The 19,337-nt window shown below is 41.4% G+C and overlaps 1 protein-coding gene across 5 annotated transcripts; it reads right to left on the reverse strand.

The window, feature by feature from the left end:
- Positions 1–1,835: 1,835 nt before the first annotated feature.
- Positions 1,836–19,267, reverse strand: rilpl1 (Rab interacting lysosomal protein-like 1; the record flags this gene model as incomplete). 5 transcript variants are annotated; one of them, XM_084383522.1, is made up of 10 exons in its annotated part: positions 18,679–19,267; positions 14,158–14,305; positions 12,935–13,053; positions 11,897–12,142; positions 10,635–10,805; positions 8,814–8,864; positions 8,575–8,729; positions 8,373–8,477; positions 6,905–6,992; positions 5,433–5,551 (listed from the first exon to the last, which is right to left on the reverse strand). In XM_084383522.1, exons 1-10 carry the CDS (start codon positions 18,964–18,966, stop codon positions 5,546–5,548), a joined length of 1,377 nt encoding a protein of 458 aa, XP_084239648.1. In that variant the 5' UTR covers positions 18,967–19,267. The 5 variants fall into 5 exon arrangements, with proteins under 5 accessions (XP_084239647.1, XP_084239649.1, XP_084239650.1 ...); XM_084383521.1 differs by lacking the exon at positions 6,905–6,992 and having other exon boundaries at positions 1,836–5,551; XM_084383523.1 differs by lacking the exons at positions 6,905–6,992; positions 8,814–8,864 and having other exon boundaries at positions 1,836–5,551.
- Between the last annotated feature and the right edge of the window lie 70 nt (positions 19,268–19,337).

The raw sequence follows: 19,337 nt of genomic DNA on the forward strand, positions 1-19,337 counted from the left end.
TTTTAAACTTTGACAGAGCTACGGTAGCTGTTTCCCCTTGTTTCCAGCCTTTATGCTAAGCTAAGCTAATCACCCCCCGACTGGCGTCAAATCCAAACGACAGATATGAGAGTGGCATCGATCTTCTCATCTAACGCTGGGCGAGAAAATGAATAAGGGCATCTTCCAAAAATATCAAACTTGTTCCCTCAGAGCCTCTGAAATTCACTTTTACTGATTTGTAGCAGGTTTGTCTCTGAACTCTGCTAAATATCGAGACCTGGCTGTTTTACCAAACGTTCTCCATCCTCTCTGTGGCTGTTGATGCTCTACAGGAGATTTTCCAGAAAAGTGTTGGAAAAAAAACAAACTGCTTTGGTTTTATCTGCAGACAGAAGTCTCATCAGTGTTAATGCAGAGAGCGAGTTTCACAGTGTGTAGTACATACAGATCTGACTCTTCCCCCTCTTGCCGCCTCTACAGTAGCATCGTGTCACATGTGTGAAATGTTTTCATTTGAGCCTTTCTCAAACAAACACGTTACATTTTGGATTATTCCATCTTCACGTAGAACTAATGCAATAATACCTGAGGGGCAAAACTGACCTGTTGGCCATTCTAGGACATAATAATAGATCTTTGCTGTTGTAGCGTTGAATAAATCTTAATGCTGGGGTTTAGGCATCGATGAATAAAGATGTAATATGCAAATAACACGTGTGTGAATCTGATTTTTTCTTATGTTAGAAGAAATTATTATATTTTTTTTTAATTTCATTTTAGTTGCGTGAAACTGAAATTGTCTTTAAGCCAAAGCATGAGTATTACCACTTCTACGCTGACATTAACGTGTATACGCAGGTTTTTAAACACGGGTGAACCTGCTTATAATCAGCAATTAACTCCTTTCACGTTACCAGTGGATGAGTTTGCCTTTCTGTTTTATTTTCCCCTATTCACTTACCGTTAGTCATCACGAACGCGCCATAAAAACAGGGAACAATAGCTATCAGCAGATCCAGAAGACGACAAGTTAAAAAGTCTTAATCAATAATTTTCTGAATTAAACACCGGAGCTGATAACAGAAGTTACTAAGGAGTGAGACATCCGTCTTCTTTCTGATCTCAGAGTTGCACACAGGCAGCTGACTCGGCTCGGACCTCACAGAGGCCACAGACAACGGTTACTAACGAACCGACGGCAACAACTTCAACATGCGTCACAGCATCGCGCCTGAAACGAGAGTAAGTCAGCGTGTTCACATCACAGCCGAGCCGAGCCGGAGGCGATAAACACCCGTGACTGCGGCCGGGTTAACTGACCCGGGAGTAAATCCTGATTGTTCACATTACACACAAAAGCCAGATGTTAACGGGCTTAAGTGGGTCATTTGTGTGGTCTTAACATTCGGTGTCCTGAGAGTCAAACATGAAGGAGACCTATTACACTTTCTCCTTTCTCTCGGTGTGTTATTGGTTCTTGTGCACGTCAAAGATCTTGTAAGTTAAAAAGGTTAAAGTCTGCCCCAACAGAAGCTCCTCTCTCCCACAGAAAACACTGCTCCTGAAACGCCTCGTCAGCAGTCCGGCCTCTAATTCTGTGACTTTGTGACATCACACTATGTCACAGAGTCACACCATTTGCATAATTTATGCCTCGCAGCGGCTTGGGACATAATAATCGATCACAGCTGCTCTGTTGTTGTGAGTGGTGCTGCCTCAGGCGTGTGTGAGCCGACCAATCAGAGCAGACGGGGTCTTAAAGAGACAGGAGCTAAAACAGACAGAGCTGAAGCTGAACCTCAACTGTTACGTGATGAGTGATAACAGTGTTAAAAAACCAGACAAACACCTCAAACATTACAGAGTTTTTATTACTGAGGAGACAGCTCGTTTAATAAAGCACTGATCCATTCATTACATCGTTTAAATATCCATTTTAATGAGGGGAACAGGTGAGAGATGATCAACACTGACTGGTCGTCTTGTTCGACTACATTTCCCTTTTTTATGTTTCTCTGTTTTCATGCCTAAATAGTCCCGATCCCTTTGACTTCCAGGTGTAGTCCAGAATGAGACTGCTGCAATAAATATCATTATGTTGTCTGAATGTGGACCAGGTGAGCTGCTCTGACACTCATCACCTTCGTTTATTCACCTCGCTGTGTGAGTATAAACGCAGGTACAGTCGGCTCTTCGTGGCCTCTCAGGGGTGAAACATGAGTCAGTGTTAAAGCATGAAGGCAAAAGCAGAAGCAGCAACCATCAGTTAGCACGTTTTAAATAAACCACACTCGGCACTTCTGCTTTACTCACTTTGTTTTCACCGTTTTAGAAACTTCAGTCTGTTTCGGTCGTTTCTAACTTCTCTGCAGCCTCCTGAGCAAAAATCTGAGGAATATTTATAAGATTTACAATTTGACAACACGGCTTTAAAACCAGGTTCGTATCTGAGGCTCTGTATAAATGATGCCTATAAGCACAACGTGTACAAACTGTTCCAGTTTTTAAAATAATCTCATTTTGCAGGTGCATATTATATTGCTGTGTATTTGTCAGTATTGGGTTTGCTGAAAGTTTCAGATATTTGGGGTGTAGACACATGAAACAGGAAGGTTTATAAAACAAAAAATGTTTGTTTAATGTTGCCTCGTGAACATTAATTCATTTTTCTTCTTAACTATTATTGCCAAGAAGTAAGTAAGCCTTTTCGTTGATTTTTTAAAAATAAAATACATCTCAGTGGCTTATTGATATGCCAAATTTACTCATGATTTTGAAGGTTAAAACATTATTATTTTACATTTTACTTATCTAAATAATCTCATGAAAAGACCAAATATAACAAATATCTCAAGACTTTCTCTACTCTGTGGCTGTCAGACCAGAAAACATTGGCTCCCGGTCATTTAAGATATCGTCCTAACGCGCTGTGCGTACGCCCGACTCTCTTTTAATATAAATATTAGTCATTGTAGAAACAGGCTCACACAAACACAAGCTTCATTTCCACTCCCACAATTATCCATCAATCGACGTAGTGACGATCGATACTTCGATGCAACGAGAAGAACGGCGAAGAAGAAAAAGTACAACTTGTGTTTCATTTGTAAACCATCACCGTGGTTTTCTCTCAGTCATCATTAGTGAACGTAAAAATGCTGATCGATAGTTAATCTATAGTGTGTGTGTGTGTGTGTGTGTGTGTTAATGGTAATAAAGGAACATGTCTTTGGTCTTTTCATTCGATTTGTTGAATATTAAAATTATGCAATATCACAGGACTGATCATTTAAATGTGCTCTGATCAGGTGTTTAATCAGTCGGTCTCTCCTCTAAATACAGACGGACGACTAAAATCAATGTGCTTCGCAGATATTTTAAAAACACAAATAAGTTCAGAGGGAAAGTTTCACACCGGCAGCTCGTTTTATACTGACGGGGCTGTTTAGAGTTTTATATTAATCACCTGCTTCGGTTCAGCTGGTGATTCTGATATTGCTGTTATTGTGAGAAAATATATATTATATATGATGTGCTGTGACATCTTTGGCACTTTTTAAGAATAAACTATTGCTCTTACATGAAGCGGATACATTAGTGTTCATTTAATAATGATAATGTGTGAGAGAGAAGAGCTCACTCACTTATGGAGGCCCATTTCTGCCAGGAGAAGAAGAAAAACCAAGAAGTTAAACGGTCAGCGCAGGTTTTCTGTTCTTCAGAGAGAACTGGAGCTGAGACTTTAAGTTTCTGTCAGCAGCAGCATGTTAGCTAATGTTGTCAGCGCTGTCAGCTGGAAGCGTCTCCTATTGGTTGTTGTGGTCCGGCTCAGAAAGCAACGATGAAATCATCCAGATTTTAAATCACCTCACGTCACCAGATCATCCGTGCTGAAAACAGGAACCGGTATTACAGAATACTGGAAAGCGCTGTTGCAACTAAATCCTGCTCTACTCTATAAAATTCTTAGTATTTTCTATTATTTAATCACACCAAATCATGACATCTTTTTTCTTTTCTTGGCAGAAATGGGCCTCCATACTTGCTGTTTATTGCACGATATATGTTATAAATAAAAGCATTTCATCTTGGTCTGTACTCAGCTTTTAAATTGTGTTTCTAAGCATCATTTTATACACGAGCCTCGTAATCTTTATATTTGTAGAGCTGCATAGTTTTGCAAAATGCTGGTGACGGACCGACTAGCTGCCCACAGGAACAAGGACAGAGATTTTAAATAAATCAGTGGGACACAAAAGTGTTGCTGTTATTGTGAGTGAGTGGAAAACTGCCGTGATTGAGTGTTTTCTTTGCAGGTTAGCTTTATATTTCGACGGGGATCGTGAGACGAAACCCTTTAAAACTCATTTCCATTAGGTCGACATCTGGAGATGTTCAGACAGATCATTTGCAGCACACTTTTGTGTCCCAAGCCTTCATCTGTGTCATAATTTTCATCCACTTGCGTTTACTCTGTTCATTTACCAACATATCATCAACCTACGGAAGCCCAGAGAGGAAAGTGAGGAAGAAAAGATCCTGGTGATCCATTTAAAAAAAAAAAAAAGTCTGATCAAAACTCTAAAAAATTAGTTTTTACCAAGATCATTTTCTAAGTTATTGTATTCATATGTAAAAACAGGTGATTTGATTTTGTCAGAATCATTTTAGTTACTTTTTTCCATCTATAAAAAAAAACTAAACAGGTGAAAAAAAAAGGTTTTGCCAGGATCATTTTCTAGGTTTCTGAAAATATGTTTTTCTTCTGTGAGACAGGGAGATTTTATAACACTACCACTTGTTTTAAAGTGGAACAAGATGGAAAAAAGTAGCTTAAAAAAAAAGAAAAATATTCTGACAAAACAAACATTTTTCAACCGTTTTCATGTATGACAAAAATAAGTAACTTAGAAAAATGATCCTTGTGTTCTTTAGTCATAAACACAAGAGGACAAATGAGATCAGACTTAGAAGATAAATCAAAGGGATGTTTCTTGTTCTTGTCCTCTCTGGGTTTCCGTATAAACCGCTTGGATTGCAACAACTTTCCACTTTCCATCCTTCAACTTGAGTTTACCCTCTGCTCTTCTGTGTACAGACATCATGTCCGACTCTGTGAAGCCCTTCAGGCACCAAAAACACTCTATTTCTAAAGTTGTACAGTCAGTATGTGCCATCACTCTCTGAGATAAACAGTATCAGGTGTTTAAATAAACTTTTTTTTAAGAGGTTTTTAAGGATTTCTTTATCTGAGCTGGAGCCTCGTTCAAGCTGATCCGTCACTCGTCTTTCTGTCGGCCTTCTCACCTCAAGCACATGATGTTTCAGCTGCGGTGTGAGTCACTAGTGGTGGTTTTGGTGAGCGGTCGACGCGCCACGAGCCGGCCTCGAGTGATGGACATGGAGTGTTAAGAGTTTTGGAGTTTGAGTCCTCTCCAGTGACTACATGTGCTGTAACGCCTCCTGGGCCTGCTCTGTGTACACGTCGTCTTTCCCCGCCCACGAGCCGACGTCGAACTGTCCACTCCGCTGCGAGCCCCGCTGCTTGTCGCGTGAGAAGAAACTAAACCTGAGAGGAGAGGGGAGAGGATGGAGAGGAGACAGAGGAGATGTCTTCAGTGACGACAGCAGGTTTACAGTTACACGTCTGTCGTGTGTGCAGTGGATGTCAGGTTGTGAAGCCGTGTTAGAGTGTTACATCTTACAGCAATATGTGGCATTTAACAACATCAATACATCCGAACTGGATTATTTTTGGCACATTAATGGCGAATTCAGTCATCATCTCCTCCCTCCATGCTGATGGAAAGTCAGGTGAAGTTTGTCGGAGTCCACAAAACATTTCTGGAGCTTCACAGTAAAACAGCGTTCTCCTAAACAACTAGTCGATGGATTTGTGAGATCACAGGTTTGTAATCTCGCAAGTCCATCATGCCGGCTTCAAGCTATACACTTGTGGCTAGTCAGCGTCCTTTGAGGAAATGGAGGCGGAAGCTACAGGCATGATATAGATGTGGCGACGGCGAGAAGCGATTATTAGCCGTAGCAGCAGTTTTATCAGAACTGGACAAGAGCAAAGAACGGCACTTAAGGCTTTTCTGGAAGGAAAAGATGTTTAAACAAATAAACAAAATGGCTCCATACAGCAGCTCGTCCAGCGAACTCCGAGTCTCCGGAAGCCCAGAGATCCCAAATTGATTTGAAAGACGTTATCTACACCCTTTTTGAAGCTGAATACTTCACCGTAGCTGCCAAGTGTTAGCGTGCACCTCGTCTGAAGTGGGTGCACGAGCTGGACGGCACGTCTGGAGGCATTTTCTGTTGTATTTTTTGCATTTTAAAACAAGTCTCCAGCTGCTTCAGTTGTTTAGCAGAACGCTGCAACTCTGTTTTGCGGTGAAGCTCCGGAAATGTTTTGTGGACTACGAGACTTCACCTGACTTTCCATCAACATGAAGTTGAGGAGATGATGACTGAGTTTTAATTTTTGAGTGAACTTCTCCTTTAATGCATGACACAAATATTCAGAAGATTATAACTGGAATTAACTCATTTTATGAAAACTGATCAGTGCTGTTTTAATAAACATTAAGTCTTGAATTAGCTTCAATCACTAACTAGCCAAAGTGTTTTAGTTTTTAAATTATTCCTTTGAGTTTAGAGCTCAGACGTTGAGTTGTTACTGTGGTCAGTGAGGGAAAAGACGAGACAGACTACATGTTTATATTCTGACTGGCTGATTTGTACGATCCACAATCATCCCACTCTACAGCGGTGGTAAGACAGCCCCACAATCAGTCAATCAGAATACTACAAAGGTGGGAAAAAAGGCTCAAAAAGCGGCCCCGGCACATGCAAGGGGATGTAAGCTGTTAGCTGAGAAAGTGACAGACTCCGAAGCCAACCGAATATAGAGTCATACAAGTGATACGAGACGTCTGATTGGCTGTAAAGTGGGGTCATCTGGGATCAAACCAGCCGCCACCATCGGCATAATGGCTGTGAAGATCCTGTTACACAGAGGTGAAGACACACAAGCACAAACAGGAAGAGATATAAACAGAGAGGAGGGAGGAGGGGGGGGGATGGACAGGGGGGAGACAGGGACCACATCAACCTTTGACCTCTGTTCCACCCAAACTTCAAGTAAAGTCACCGTCACAACTCAAACAAGAGAAGTCATCATGCCTTAGTGCATTTTAGTGAAGGTAGAAAAACAGACCGGGTGCAGGAACGAGGAAACACAACATGGTTACATGTGTGTGTCGTGTGATGGACCTGCCCCACGACCAAAACATGACAGCAACTACACAAGCACACAGAGTGGTGACCGGTTCTGAAGAAGGCTCGGTGCAGCGTGTTTAACATCACAGCTGCAGTACTGATGTGTAGTATTCACATCCTGTTAACTCATATTTATACTCTATTATATGATGGTACTCATAGGTATTTATATCTCTGTGCATATTACATTATATATCTATACATATACACATATTTATACACACACATATATATGTATACACATATATACATATATACACACACACGTACATATGTACATATCCCTATATATATATCATTTCCTTCATATATTTATATAAACATATACGTATTAGGGATGGGCATTTCAATCAAAAATGCAGTTCGATAGTCACCAGGAATAATTCAATGCTCTGCTGTTCATACTGACCTCATGTGGAAAAGACTGTGCTACACATGTTTTGCCTGAGCCTGGTCATAATAACGTGGTTTAGCAACGCCTGTAATAACCTGGTACCTGGAGGTATCGTGTTATTAATCGCATGAAGTGTTAGAATGTTTCTAATATAACGACTATTCAAATATTAGATAATCATGACCCATTCCTAATACATATATATATATATCTGTGTTATAACAGGCCAAACACACACAGGCGTGTGCATGAGCTGTTTCCAGTTATAATCGCTGAAAGTCATTTTTTTTAATTGGAAACAACTAGTCTTGTAGTTACATTTTAAATTTGGTGCAAATGTGGTTCTCTCTACATTTTGTTAACTAATCAATCATCTTTCTAAATGTGTGACTACCTGTGTACATGGAGGGAAGTCGAATATTATCAGATGATACTCAAAATCTCTTAAATTGTCCCAAATGTCAGTTACTGCTGTTGAAGAGATGTGACTTCTCTCATGAGGCACAAGCTTGAGCCAAGGTTTCATTTGCATATGTCCTGAAGAGTAATGTTGTGCATGTTTGAGCATGCAGGGGCCATTTTAATTAGCCTTTACTCAGCGCATGCAAAGTAATCTGAGTCACTGTGATTTGCATCTCAAAGTAAAGGTTTTTAAAGTGTTTTTATGAGCAGATGTGTCTGAGAATGCAGTCGGAGGCATGTGAGGACATACAGGCGTTTGATTCCCGACTCTGGCTGGGCTGAAGAACGAGAGCGAGTCCTCAGTTCAGGTGAGGGAGAAGGACTGGGAGTAACAATCTCATCTTCTGTTTCCTCGCTGCAAAAACAGACCGTCATTATTAGCAACAACTTAGCCATAATCATGCCATTGTGAAAATCCATCTCCTCAGCTTGAAGTATATGTCTGTAAGTACCTTTTGTAGTAGGCCAGCTCCTCCTGCAGCAGGAAGACTTTGGCCTTGAGCTCGTTCCTCTCGTGGAGGACGTCCCTCAGCTCCTGCAGGGTGAACCGGGGCCGGTTGGGGTCCTTTGGGTCCAGGCCTCCCGTATCCTCATCGCACAACGCCTCCTGCGGACAGACGAATGCGTCACAAAGAGGAAACAAAACCAGAGAGAAGGAAGGAAGGACGCGAAGGGAAGGAAGTGAGGATACCTTGGTAAAATATTGGAACACAGCAGGCATGTCCTCATCGCACATCGCCTCCTGGTGGCAAACGATGAACTCTAAGTCAGACATCAGGCCTTGTTCCAATAAATATGTTCGCCCTTCCCTCCTCCCTTTACGCTTAAACTCTGTTTTTTTAACTCGGCACACTCGGCACATTCACTGACTGATAAAAACACCTGACAGACTTTGACAACACATGCAGCTGGCAGAAGTCGCTCATGCGTCAATCAACAAAAAAAGACTGTACTTTTTATTAATATGTATCTAAAACGATGTTCAAGTCCAACTGAAATCACATTTAGTCACCTCCTGTGCCGTCACAACTACTGTAGTTTGTTTTGAATTCGTTGTCAACTGTTTTTCTTTAAAGAAGGAAGAGTAAAGTCATTTGGAGGGATAGCAGACGACATGCTGTTGGTTGGTTTCTAAAGAGTAAACGACACACCGGCGTCAAACGAGAACATTTGCAGGTACATTTACATGCCGTCGACTGTGCTGCAGCTGAGCTGATCTAACTTGCAAACTTTCATTTTTCTTTGGTGAATGTTTGGTTTGGTGTTCAACAAGTCATGTCTCAGATCAAGAGCAGGAAATATGAAGCTGGTTGTTTAAAGTCTGTGGTTCTTGTGTTGCAGGCGGCTTTCTCCAGCTCTTAGTTAATTTCCATCCACACGTTTTTATGCCCATTTTAAAGTTGTGCAAATCTGACTTAATTGTATCTTTAGCTTCCTCTGAAGAGACAAAAACTGCAGCAGACGAAAACATCAAATCTGTGTGGAGTGACGAGGAGACTGTAAAGCTTCTCAAATTAATACATTAAACAAACAAATATCATGTTTTCTAAATTAATGTCCATTGTTTGTTTGTTTGACTGATGCTCTTTTATTGCATTGTCTCATTGTGCCTTCCTCGTCTGCAGCGGCACCTGACTGGAGAATTAGCTCAACCAGCTGTTTATCTCTATGAACCAAATCCTCCTATTCTTAGTTTTCAGATTTTCTGGCTACTAAATTGACGAAAAGCACCGTCGAGTTCATGACCAATGAGGTCGGAGCTTCACTGCTCACTTTCGTAGGACAGTGTACGTAAGTCACTTTAATTTTTGGCAGCTCTTTCAGGCCCCCGAGTGTAGGAAAGAGCCATAGTGACCTCTAATGTTGGTAATGTTTGTCTGAGACACTGAGGTGATTATCAAAATAATTAAAAACACTATATTCAAAGTTAAGGATGAAAACTAAGGTCGGAGGTGAACATAACGTCACCGTAGAGGGACAGGACGTAAACAGATATATGTCACACTACAGGAATGATGAATTAATACAGAGGTTGCCATCTTTAAACCAAATATTATAAAAAATATAACCAAAATATATTTAGTTTTCTGCCTTTTATCTTGAAGGAGAGCAGAGAACATGTGATTTAAATGGGCAGATATGTGTTCTGTTGATTTCAGTTGGACTTGAAACAAACATCTCTATTGTCACAGTTTCTGGATCACGGTGCATTAAAGGACAACTTCGAGTGCTGTTAGCGTCTGAGCTGCTGAAGTGATCTATATTTAGAAAGGTCATCGGTGCGGTCGTCCAGAAGGTCTCACCCAGCTGGAGCGACGAATCCTACTGCCTCTCTGTTAGTTTGTCAACACCCATGCCGAGCACTTCTCATGGGTCACACAAATGTTAGTCCACTAGCTGTTGTTTTTCTTTCTACCCATGTAGTCGTTCTTCTGAGAGGGGAGTGCAGGTTTGGAGTTAGAGTCGGGACAATCACACCACTCTGGTTCACTAACTAGCACTTCTTTATTACCCAGAGCAACACTGCCTCGTCCTCAGCCTCCTCATCCTCGTGTCCCTCCGGGCTGAGGGAACCAGGCAGGGGTCGCAGGGGCGGGTCAAACCCACCCAACATCAGCTCAGAGGGGTCAGATGTGTCTGACCAGCCCTCAGCACCCAACACCACTGAAGCAGCTTTACCACGCTGGTGGAGTAAAAGACACTTTATTATGTGTACAGAGGGATCCTAGTTAATCCTGTTTAGGGGTCGGTCAATATATCGATTAGATTGTGGATTAGAAGTGTCGTCTTCTCCTGGTTTTAAAGGCCACTTACAGCAAAGTGATGTAATTTTCTGAACTCACCAGACCGTTCTGCTTGTTTTTATACTTATGTTTACCCACTTAGTCATTATATCCACATTATTGATGATTAATGACACAGCCATACTTTGGGTATTTATCTGATTTGTCTATTCGCAATTTGGGTGAACGCTACATGGCTTCAGTGGAAAATTACTGGTTCTGACAAACAAGAGACTGGTATCAGTCCAACTCTCTGTACATGTGCATTTCCGAAGATGTCAAACTGTTCCTATAAATCTGTTTTTAAGACTTTTTTAGACAATTTAGAGGAAAAGTTCTCCCAAAAACGAAAATTCAATCATTATCTACTCACCCCTGTGCCGACGAAAAGTCGTAGTCCACAAAACATTTCTGGAGTTTCAAGGCAAAATAGCATTGCGGCGCTCTCCTAAACAACTGAAGTAGCTGAGGACGTGTTTTAAAACGTAAAAAAACAAAACATAAATGGCTCCATGCAGCTCATCCAGCATAATCCAAGTCTCCTGAATCCCTGAGATCCCAAATTGATTTGAAAAAATGTTATTTACAACCTTTTTAAAGCAGAAAACTAGCTGCTAAGCTTAAAGTGTTGAAGCGGGTGCACAAACTCGACTACGTGTTGAGTGTAAATAACATCTTCGTATCAAATTTTGTTTTTCTGGAGCCATTTTATGTTTGTTTTTTTTGGGTTGTCTCCAGCTGCTTCAGTTGTTTAGCAGAATGCTGCAACTCTGTTTTGCTGTGAAGCTCCAGAAATGTTTTGTGGACTACGAGACTTCACCTGACTTTATATCATCAGGAGGAGATGATGAGTGAGTTTTCATTAATGGGTGAACTGTTCCTTTAACCTTATGAGATAAGATAGACTGAGGGGGAAAGAGGATGATATACCTTTTAAAACAGACTTAAACTTGGACCGCACCACTAACATCTGTTCACTGTGCTGCGTTACCTCTGCAGGTGAGGGGGGCTGAGGTGGCTGCTCCTCAGGGTTCTGGGCTGGAAGTTCTCCTTGGAGTCGTTCCCTCAAGCGTGCGACTTCCTGCCGAAGGGCACTGACTTCCTGCCCCCGCGCCTGAGCGCCGGCCTCCAGTTCCACCTTCTGTTCGATCAGTGCCTTCCCCTGCGCCTCCACCACCGAGATTTTATGTCTCAAGTCGTGGTTGATTTTCATGAGGCGTGACTGCTGCTGCTGGAGCTGCACAAACACAAAATACAGGAAAATCTTGAGGAAACAGCTGAAAAACCTTATTATCAAGTGCACCCTATTTTAAAAGGTGCACTTTGTGTATACAGCCATCAATATTGTTATCAGTTACACGTATGCCTTTCCTGCTACGACACGTCATACTGTCTGCCTTGTTTATCGGCAGGAAACACTAAATTCCCAGTTAACTGACCCATTTTTCAGATTATTGTTTTGCCTCGACCCACTGTGTGTTATCCTCCTACTGTATCCAATCTACTGTCGCTAAAAATAGCACGATGTTGTGCAACATTAAAATGTGAGCACCCGTCCAGGCCCGCTGAAATTAGACTGGACTGAATCACGTTGCTGCTCTTCAACAAACCAAATTCATTCAAGCAGATTAATTGTTTAATCTCTGAAATGTGAAAGCTTGTTAAACGTGAGTATTTTCTGGTTTCTTTCCTCCTCTATGACGATGAAAATAACTGTTTGTTGCAGCTCTACTTAAAAATAGTGAAAAAAATGCCATTTCCCAAATAAATCACAGCCACGAACGATCACTTAATCTGGTCAATTTAAAGATATTCAACTTAACGACATAAATGACAAAGAAAAACAGCAAATATTCACATTTGAGAAGCAGGAATCAGATATTTGACCAAATGATTAATCAACTATCCAAATATTTGCTGATTAACTTTCTGTTGATCGACTCTATAAACCAGCTAATTGTTGCAGCTCCGACACGTCGACGTAGCTTCATGAGATAATTCGATGTGTGACATCTCTGAGTCGCCTTACTGCTTCTATGTCCTCGTTTTTCAGCGTGAGCTCGCGGTCCTTGGCTCTGATCTCGTCCCTCTGCTTGTCCACCACCTCTTTCAGCTTCTTCATCACCTGCCTCTCTCTCTCCGTCATACCTGGTGGCCACAGAGAGGAGGCGGTGAGGGAGGGAGAGAAGGCACAGACGACAACGAGCAGGCAGAGTAGATTTTTAAACAGTTTTATTCTTTATAATCTGTTTTTATTGGAGGAAAGTCATTGGACAGAGCTTTGCAGAAGGAAGTCTGATTTGTGTGCAAGCGTGCATGCACGTGTGTGTGTGTGTGTGTGTGTGTGTGTGCGTGCATGCGTGCGTGTCTAGCAGGTGTGCCTGTACACTGAGGCTGGTCTGTCCACAGTGTGTCCGAGTGACTGTGGCCTCTGTGTGAAACCACGAGAGCCTCTGATGCAGAGACAAGACTGGCTCACGATCAGATGCAGAGAAGGCTTCCTTTGTGTGTGTGTGTGTGTGTGTGTGTGTGTGTGTGTGTGACTGTGTGTGTGTGTGTGTGTGTGTGTGTGACTGTGAGCAGAACAGGGAGAGAGAGTGTCAGCGAAAGTTTTCTACAACCAGAACACAAACAACAGGTAGCAAACAATTTAAGACTTTTTTAATTGTATGTATTACTTATGATACTGTGATGTCTGTACGTATTATATAGATATAAAGTGTTAATCAACGAGCTTTATTGGGGCCGGCAGGCAGGTTTTCTTACCTTCGGACGGAGCCAGGCTAGCTGTTTCCACCTGTTTCCAGTGTTTATGCTAAGCTACGCTACGCTGCTGGTTCTCCATTCATATTTACCGTACAGACATGAGAGTGGTATCAATTCTCATCCAACTCTCAATCAGACAGCTGTATTGGGGCTGCAATTAATGATTATTTTCATTATCAATTTATCTGCTCATAATTTTCTTGTTTGGTTTATAAACTGTCTTACAAAAAGGGTGAAAACACAAAACTAATGTCAGCAAATATTGTTTTGCCCAACCAACAGTCCAAAACCTCCAAAGACTTTCAGTTTACGATGATATAAAACAGAAAAAACTGAAAAAAATCCTCACATTGGTCGGTTTGGGGATTAAACTATTAATCGACCAGTTCAGTTGTTATCCTGAATAACATCTGAGGGATTTATCACAATATATGAGCATCCAAAGTGAATAAAACCTGCTTTATGTGTGTGTTGCGAGCTCCTCACCCTCGTGCCTCTGCAGGTCCTCCTCACTCATGGGGTCTTTGATGGACATGTTGGTGAGGAGGCTTTTGTTCTCCTCCTGCAGCTGAGCGATCTGAGTCAGCAGGTCCTGAGCTTCTCCTCTCCAGACGTCCTCCACCAGCTCCAGCTCCTGAAAACACATATGATATCATTTCTGATAAACTGAAGGGTGAAGTGTTTCTTTATATGTTGAGAAAATTGAAACGTTATAGAGATGGTTCTCACAGGACGGCCACGATACAAACATGATGCTCTTATAGAAATTCGTTCAGACCTGTTATTAACATCCGTACAGGTGTGAACGTCATACAAAAAGTTTTTCTTTCCTTGTAAAAAGTGTCAGTTTGTCGAGGCGTCACTGTACCAGTCTGTCTGCTTCTGTGTTAAAGGTCGTCTTATCTGCAAACACTTACTTTCTTACTCACTATTTACACTAAATTTGTTTAAAAAAGGCATTTTATTGAAGGTAAACAACTCAAATTCTGCAAATACAGTAAACAGAAGCCAATATAAGCTACTTCTATGTCACCTGTGGAGAAAGCCTCCAGTCTCCCTTGAAAAATCACACAATTTATGAGTTGTTGAGTTACGAGAAACTTTATAAACTTTGTAAAAAGCTGTTTCAGACAACTGAGAGCGGGGACGCGGTCACTCGCGATGTATGTTAGTGCCAGGTGTGAAGTGATGCATTTAAAATGCATTGCTGTAGATTAAACTACACAACAGTACATAAAGTAGTCAACCTTTAACATCCACAGCAGTAAAACGACGCATACAAATGAATGCAGCAGCGATATTAATCCAGAAACATCAGATATAACAGGAAAACACTGTCAGGAAACATTTTACTGCACTACGACTCCTTTTACTTCAGTGAGGTTTTGAATGCAGGACATTTGACTGTACTGGAGTATTTTCACAGCTACTTTAACTAAAGCAAATTATTTTAATATGTATATTTCTGAGGATGAAGCCTCAGTGAAGCCTTGTGTCCTGTATCAAAGCATCAGCATCGGTTGTGTTGCTCCTCTGGTTTATTCACGTTTTCCTTTAATTTGTCACCGTCTGTTTGCAGAGAAAAGATCGATTGTGCGCTCAGATCTGAATCCGTCTCCACACGAAGGATTAACACGCCTGTTTCCGCATCTGTGGAGCCGTGAAGAGCACCGTAAAGCCTTCTGATTATATGCCGTGTTTATGATGAGGAAAAGAGATGAAAGGGCAACTCCACCAAGTTTACACATTAAAGTGTCTGTACAGGTCTTGCATAGCTCTACTGCACATGTGAAAAAAGTAGTATAAAGCCTTCTGTGACTCCAGAGGAAGCTGCATGTGATCTGATAAATAGAAAGATGAAGTCACGCCCCTTCCGGTGGACCCATGGGACCTTATTCAAGAAAAACTTCACACGGTCGTGAATAAAGAGAGATAAATAATTCTTTGGTCCTGTTTGGATCGTGTCATGAATCACACAGATGATGTTTGTTAATTTAAAAGACACATTTTCAAGTCAATAAAGTCTCAGTTTGTCGTAATTAAAGCAAAATCTCATGTAGTTTCAGTGAGCTACATCCTCTCGCTCGACACACGTCACCAGCACCAACATGGAGCCAACTGGGCTCAAAAAAAGACCATAAAAAAGATGAACATCGCAATAAATCTGCTCATATTGACAACTGCAGTTCTGTGACAGGAGAGTTGGTTCTGGTTCAGTTCTGTGAGCTGCTGATATACAGGAGCAGCTCTACAATGTTTAAGTTAGGAGACGACGTCACTAACGAGACTGTTGGCTGTGTCGTCTTTATAATGACGTATTTTTAGTCGGATATTTCATTAGTTTGATGACAAACTGAGACTTTACTGACTGAAAATTATCTTTTAATTGACAAACGTCATGTGTGTGATTCATGAAACAATTCAGACAGGATCAATAAATTATTTGTCTCTTCATTCACTAACGTACAAAGGTTTTCCATGAGGGAAACTGGCAGGGACGTGACTTCGGCTCTTTATCGCCTCCAGTGATGTCACTCAGCGGCTGAGTTGCATCGTGGGTAATGTAGGCTCCTTGTTTTGAAAAGAAAGAAGAATGTGTGGAATAAAAACGGTGATATCTGCTTCTGCTGTATCCATTTTGATCATTTGTTTACCTGTTGACTGCTTTTCAATATAATAATTATTGTATTTATTTATTTATTTTTACTCTGACTTTGTTGCCTTTGCAGCCAGTGAGCATGCATCAATAAGGAATAAACCCCTGATGCTTCTCGTTGACCCCGTCCTACCCCTAACCCTCCCGTCTGTAAGTTACTTTCCCACCACAGACTTCTGTGATGTCGAGTTTAGCAGCGTGTATTTTTGTAGTTGTGTTGTGATCCATGCGAACAACACAGGAGCTGACTGTCCTCTCAGTCACGGCAGAGAGATCCACTTTATCACACTCATGAGACACAGTTAATCAGTGAACCTGTGACTGTGTTCGCCGTCGCTCCGTCACCGTCACGAGAACATTAACTTTTTTTATAGCAGCGAGCAGCCTGACTCTGAGCTGTGACCTTCATTTACAAGTATTCAGACAGGACAGTGTGTCTGTGATACTCGATACTGAGTTTAAATAAGATCTCATCAGCAGTGGTGGAGAACATTTACTCAATGACCATAAGTACCATTCTGATTTAATCATTTCCATTTCACGCTATTTTATACCTCTTACTTCTACAACACTGCATTTATCTGATCTGTTCTCTCAAAATGTCCCTACGTTAGTGCATTAAAGGTGCAATATGTAAGACTGGCCACCTGTTGGATTCATACTCACAGCAAGTAAGGGACAGGCTACCACCACAGTAACTGCTAACTGTAGCTGCTGTTGGCTAGTTAGCAAAGTTAGCTGTGAAGCTAGCAGTCTGTACCGGGAGCTCGGAGCACCAGGGACGTGTTGGTGTTTACTCTGCTAGCACGGGAGCTTTGGACCCGGAGCGAGCTGGTTAGCACGTTAAACAGAGTCTTCATGTCAAAACTGTTATTCCTTCACATAATGTTTATAATTTAAGTGATGTTTTCAACCAAAAGTTGTGCATATTGCACCTTTAAATCAAACACTATGTGGTTTTTACCTTAAAATAACAGCTTCACAATCATTTTGACGGTCCAGTCTCTTGTAACAGGATCAATAGTTACAGGAGGATTGATTATTTTGTTTCTGTAACTTCAGACGCTGTAATCTTGAATCTTTGTCGTGATTTGATGACTAATTGGAAACAATCTCTCATCTGACAAATATAACTCGAGTGTGAAAGGAGAAACATTTTCCTGCTGACTCAGGAACAAAGTTTCCTTCAGCCGTCATCATCTGCAACTAAACAAACAGGAAGTATCCGACTGAGCGACTTAGATCAAGTAACTAAGTACAATTACTCAAGTATCTGTACTTCACTTGAGTATTTCCATTTCATGATACTTTTACACAACTGCCTTTGGGAAATGTTTCACTCCATCACATTAATCAACAGCTGACATCAAAATATATGAAGAGCTTTTAAAATATGATGCACTGTAATAAAACAACTGTCGTATTTACAATCTGATTAGTCGATTCATCAATTAGTCGATTCGTCAATTACCAAAACATAAATCAGCCACTGTTACAATAAATAATACTTAGTAAATAATACTTATAATACTTAAGTGACATTTTCAATGGAGGACATTTATTTGTAAATGGAGTAATGTTACTTTTAATTAAGTAAATATGACTTATAATACTTAAATTACAATTTCTGTGGAAGACTTTTACTTGCAAAATATTGGTACTTTTACTCGAGTAAATAACACTTAACATACTTTGACATTTTCAATGGAGGACTTCTACTTGTGAATGGAGTAATTGTACTTTTACTCAAGTAAATAAAATGCAAAATACTTAAGTTGCATTTTCAATGGAGTAATGTTACTTTCAATTAAGTAAAAAACACTTAAATAAGTAACATTGTCAAAGGCTGACTTTTCATTAGAAACAGAGTAATGCTACTTTTACTCAGGTAAATAAGACTTATAATACTTAAGTTACATTTTCAAAGGAAGACTTTTACTTGCAGGTGGAGTAATGATACATTTACTCAAGTAAACAAATATCAGAATACTTAAGTGACATTTTCAATTTTCAATGGAGGACTTTTACTTGTAAATGGGGTAATTGTACTTGTCATCAAGTAAATAATACTTAAAATACCTAAGTGGCATTTTCAATTGAGAAAAAAGAGTAATTGTACTTTTACTTAAGTAATGAAAGTTACAATATTACTTGATATTTTCAGTGGAGGGCTTTTACTGGGAGTACACCAGGGTCTGAATACTTGGTGGCCTTCACAGTCACAGTGTGAACAACCTGTTAACCACATGTTTAATCTGATTCTACATCTGTAATCTGTCTGATACTGGGTCATAGTGGGTTCTATTGGGTCATATCGGGTTATCGGGGCCTGTCGCGGTGCAGTAGCAGACCTTCCTGTGCTTCTTCTCCTTCTCCAGCCGGTCGAGCCGCTCCAGCCGCAGCTTGTCCAGCTCCAGCCGCAGCTCCTCGGTCTCCGGGCTGATGCTGCTGCGGCTCACCATCACCTCCAGGATCTCCAGCACCCGCACCACCTTGGGCATGAGCCTGGACAGAGCCTCGCAGCCGTACTGGTCTATGATCCGCTCGAACTCCTGGCCCACCACCGCGGCGATGTCGTACACGTCCATCACCGTGAGGTCAGCCACATTTTTCTCCAGGGCCGACCCGGAGTCCTCCATGTCGGGAGATTTCGGCCCTCCCCGGTTTCCTATTCTGTTTCCTCCGCCGCAGCAAACTTCCTCCCCCTGGAAGAACAATCCTGTGAAGTTAGCTAAACTCTACCGCTTTAGCTTCACAAACCACGGACTAAAACACCGAGAAACGGCGTCAAACACCGCGACTACCGCCGGCCCATCACTGGCGGCTGAGTCCGGGCTGTAGTTGGATTTGTTTGGGGTGAGTGTCGGCTGTGGCCCATCTCTGTCCCGCCTGGTCCGCCTGTCCCTCCTGCGGGCTGCTGCTGACCAGCACCATCAAGTCCGCCATGTTGGAACTGCGCACTTCCTGCCACGCGTTTCAAAATAAAACCACTGTTGACGAACAATTTCTG

This window comes from Pagrus pagrus, assembly GCF_965226575.1.
Source record: "Pagrus pagrus genome assembly, chromosome: 19".
Lineage (NCBI taxonomy): Eukaryota > Metazoa > Chordata > Actinopteri > Spariformes > Sparidae > Pagrus > Pagrus pagrus.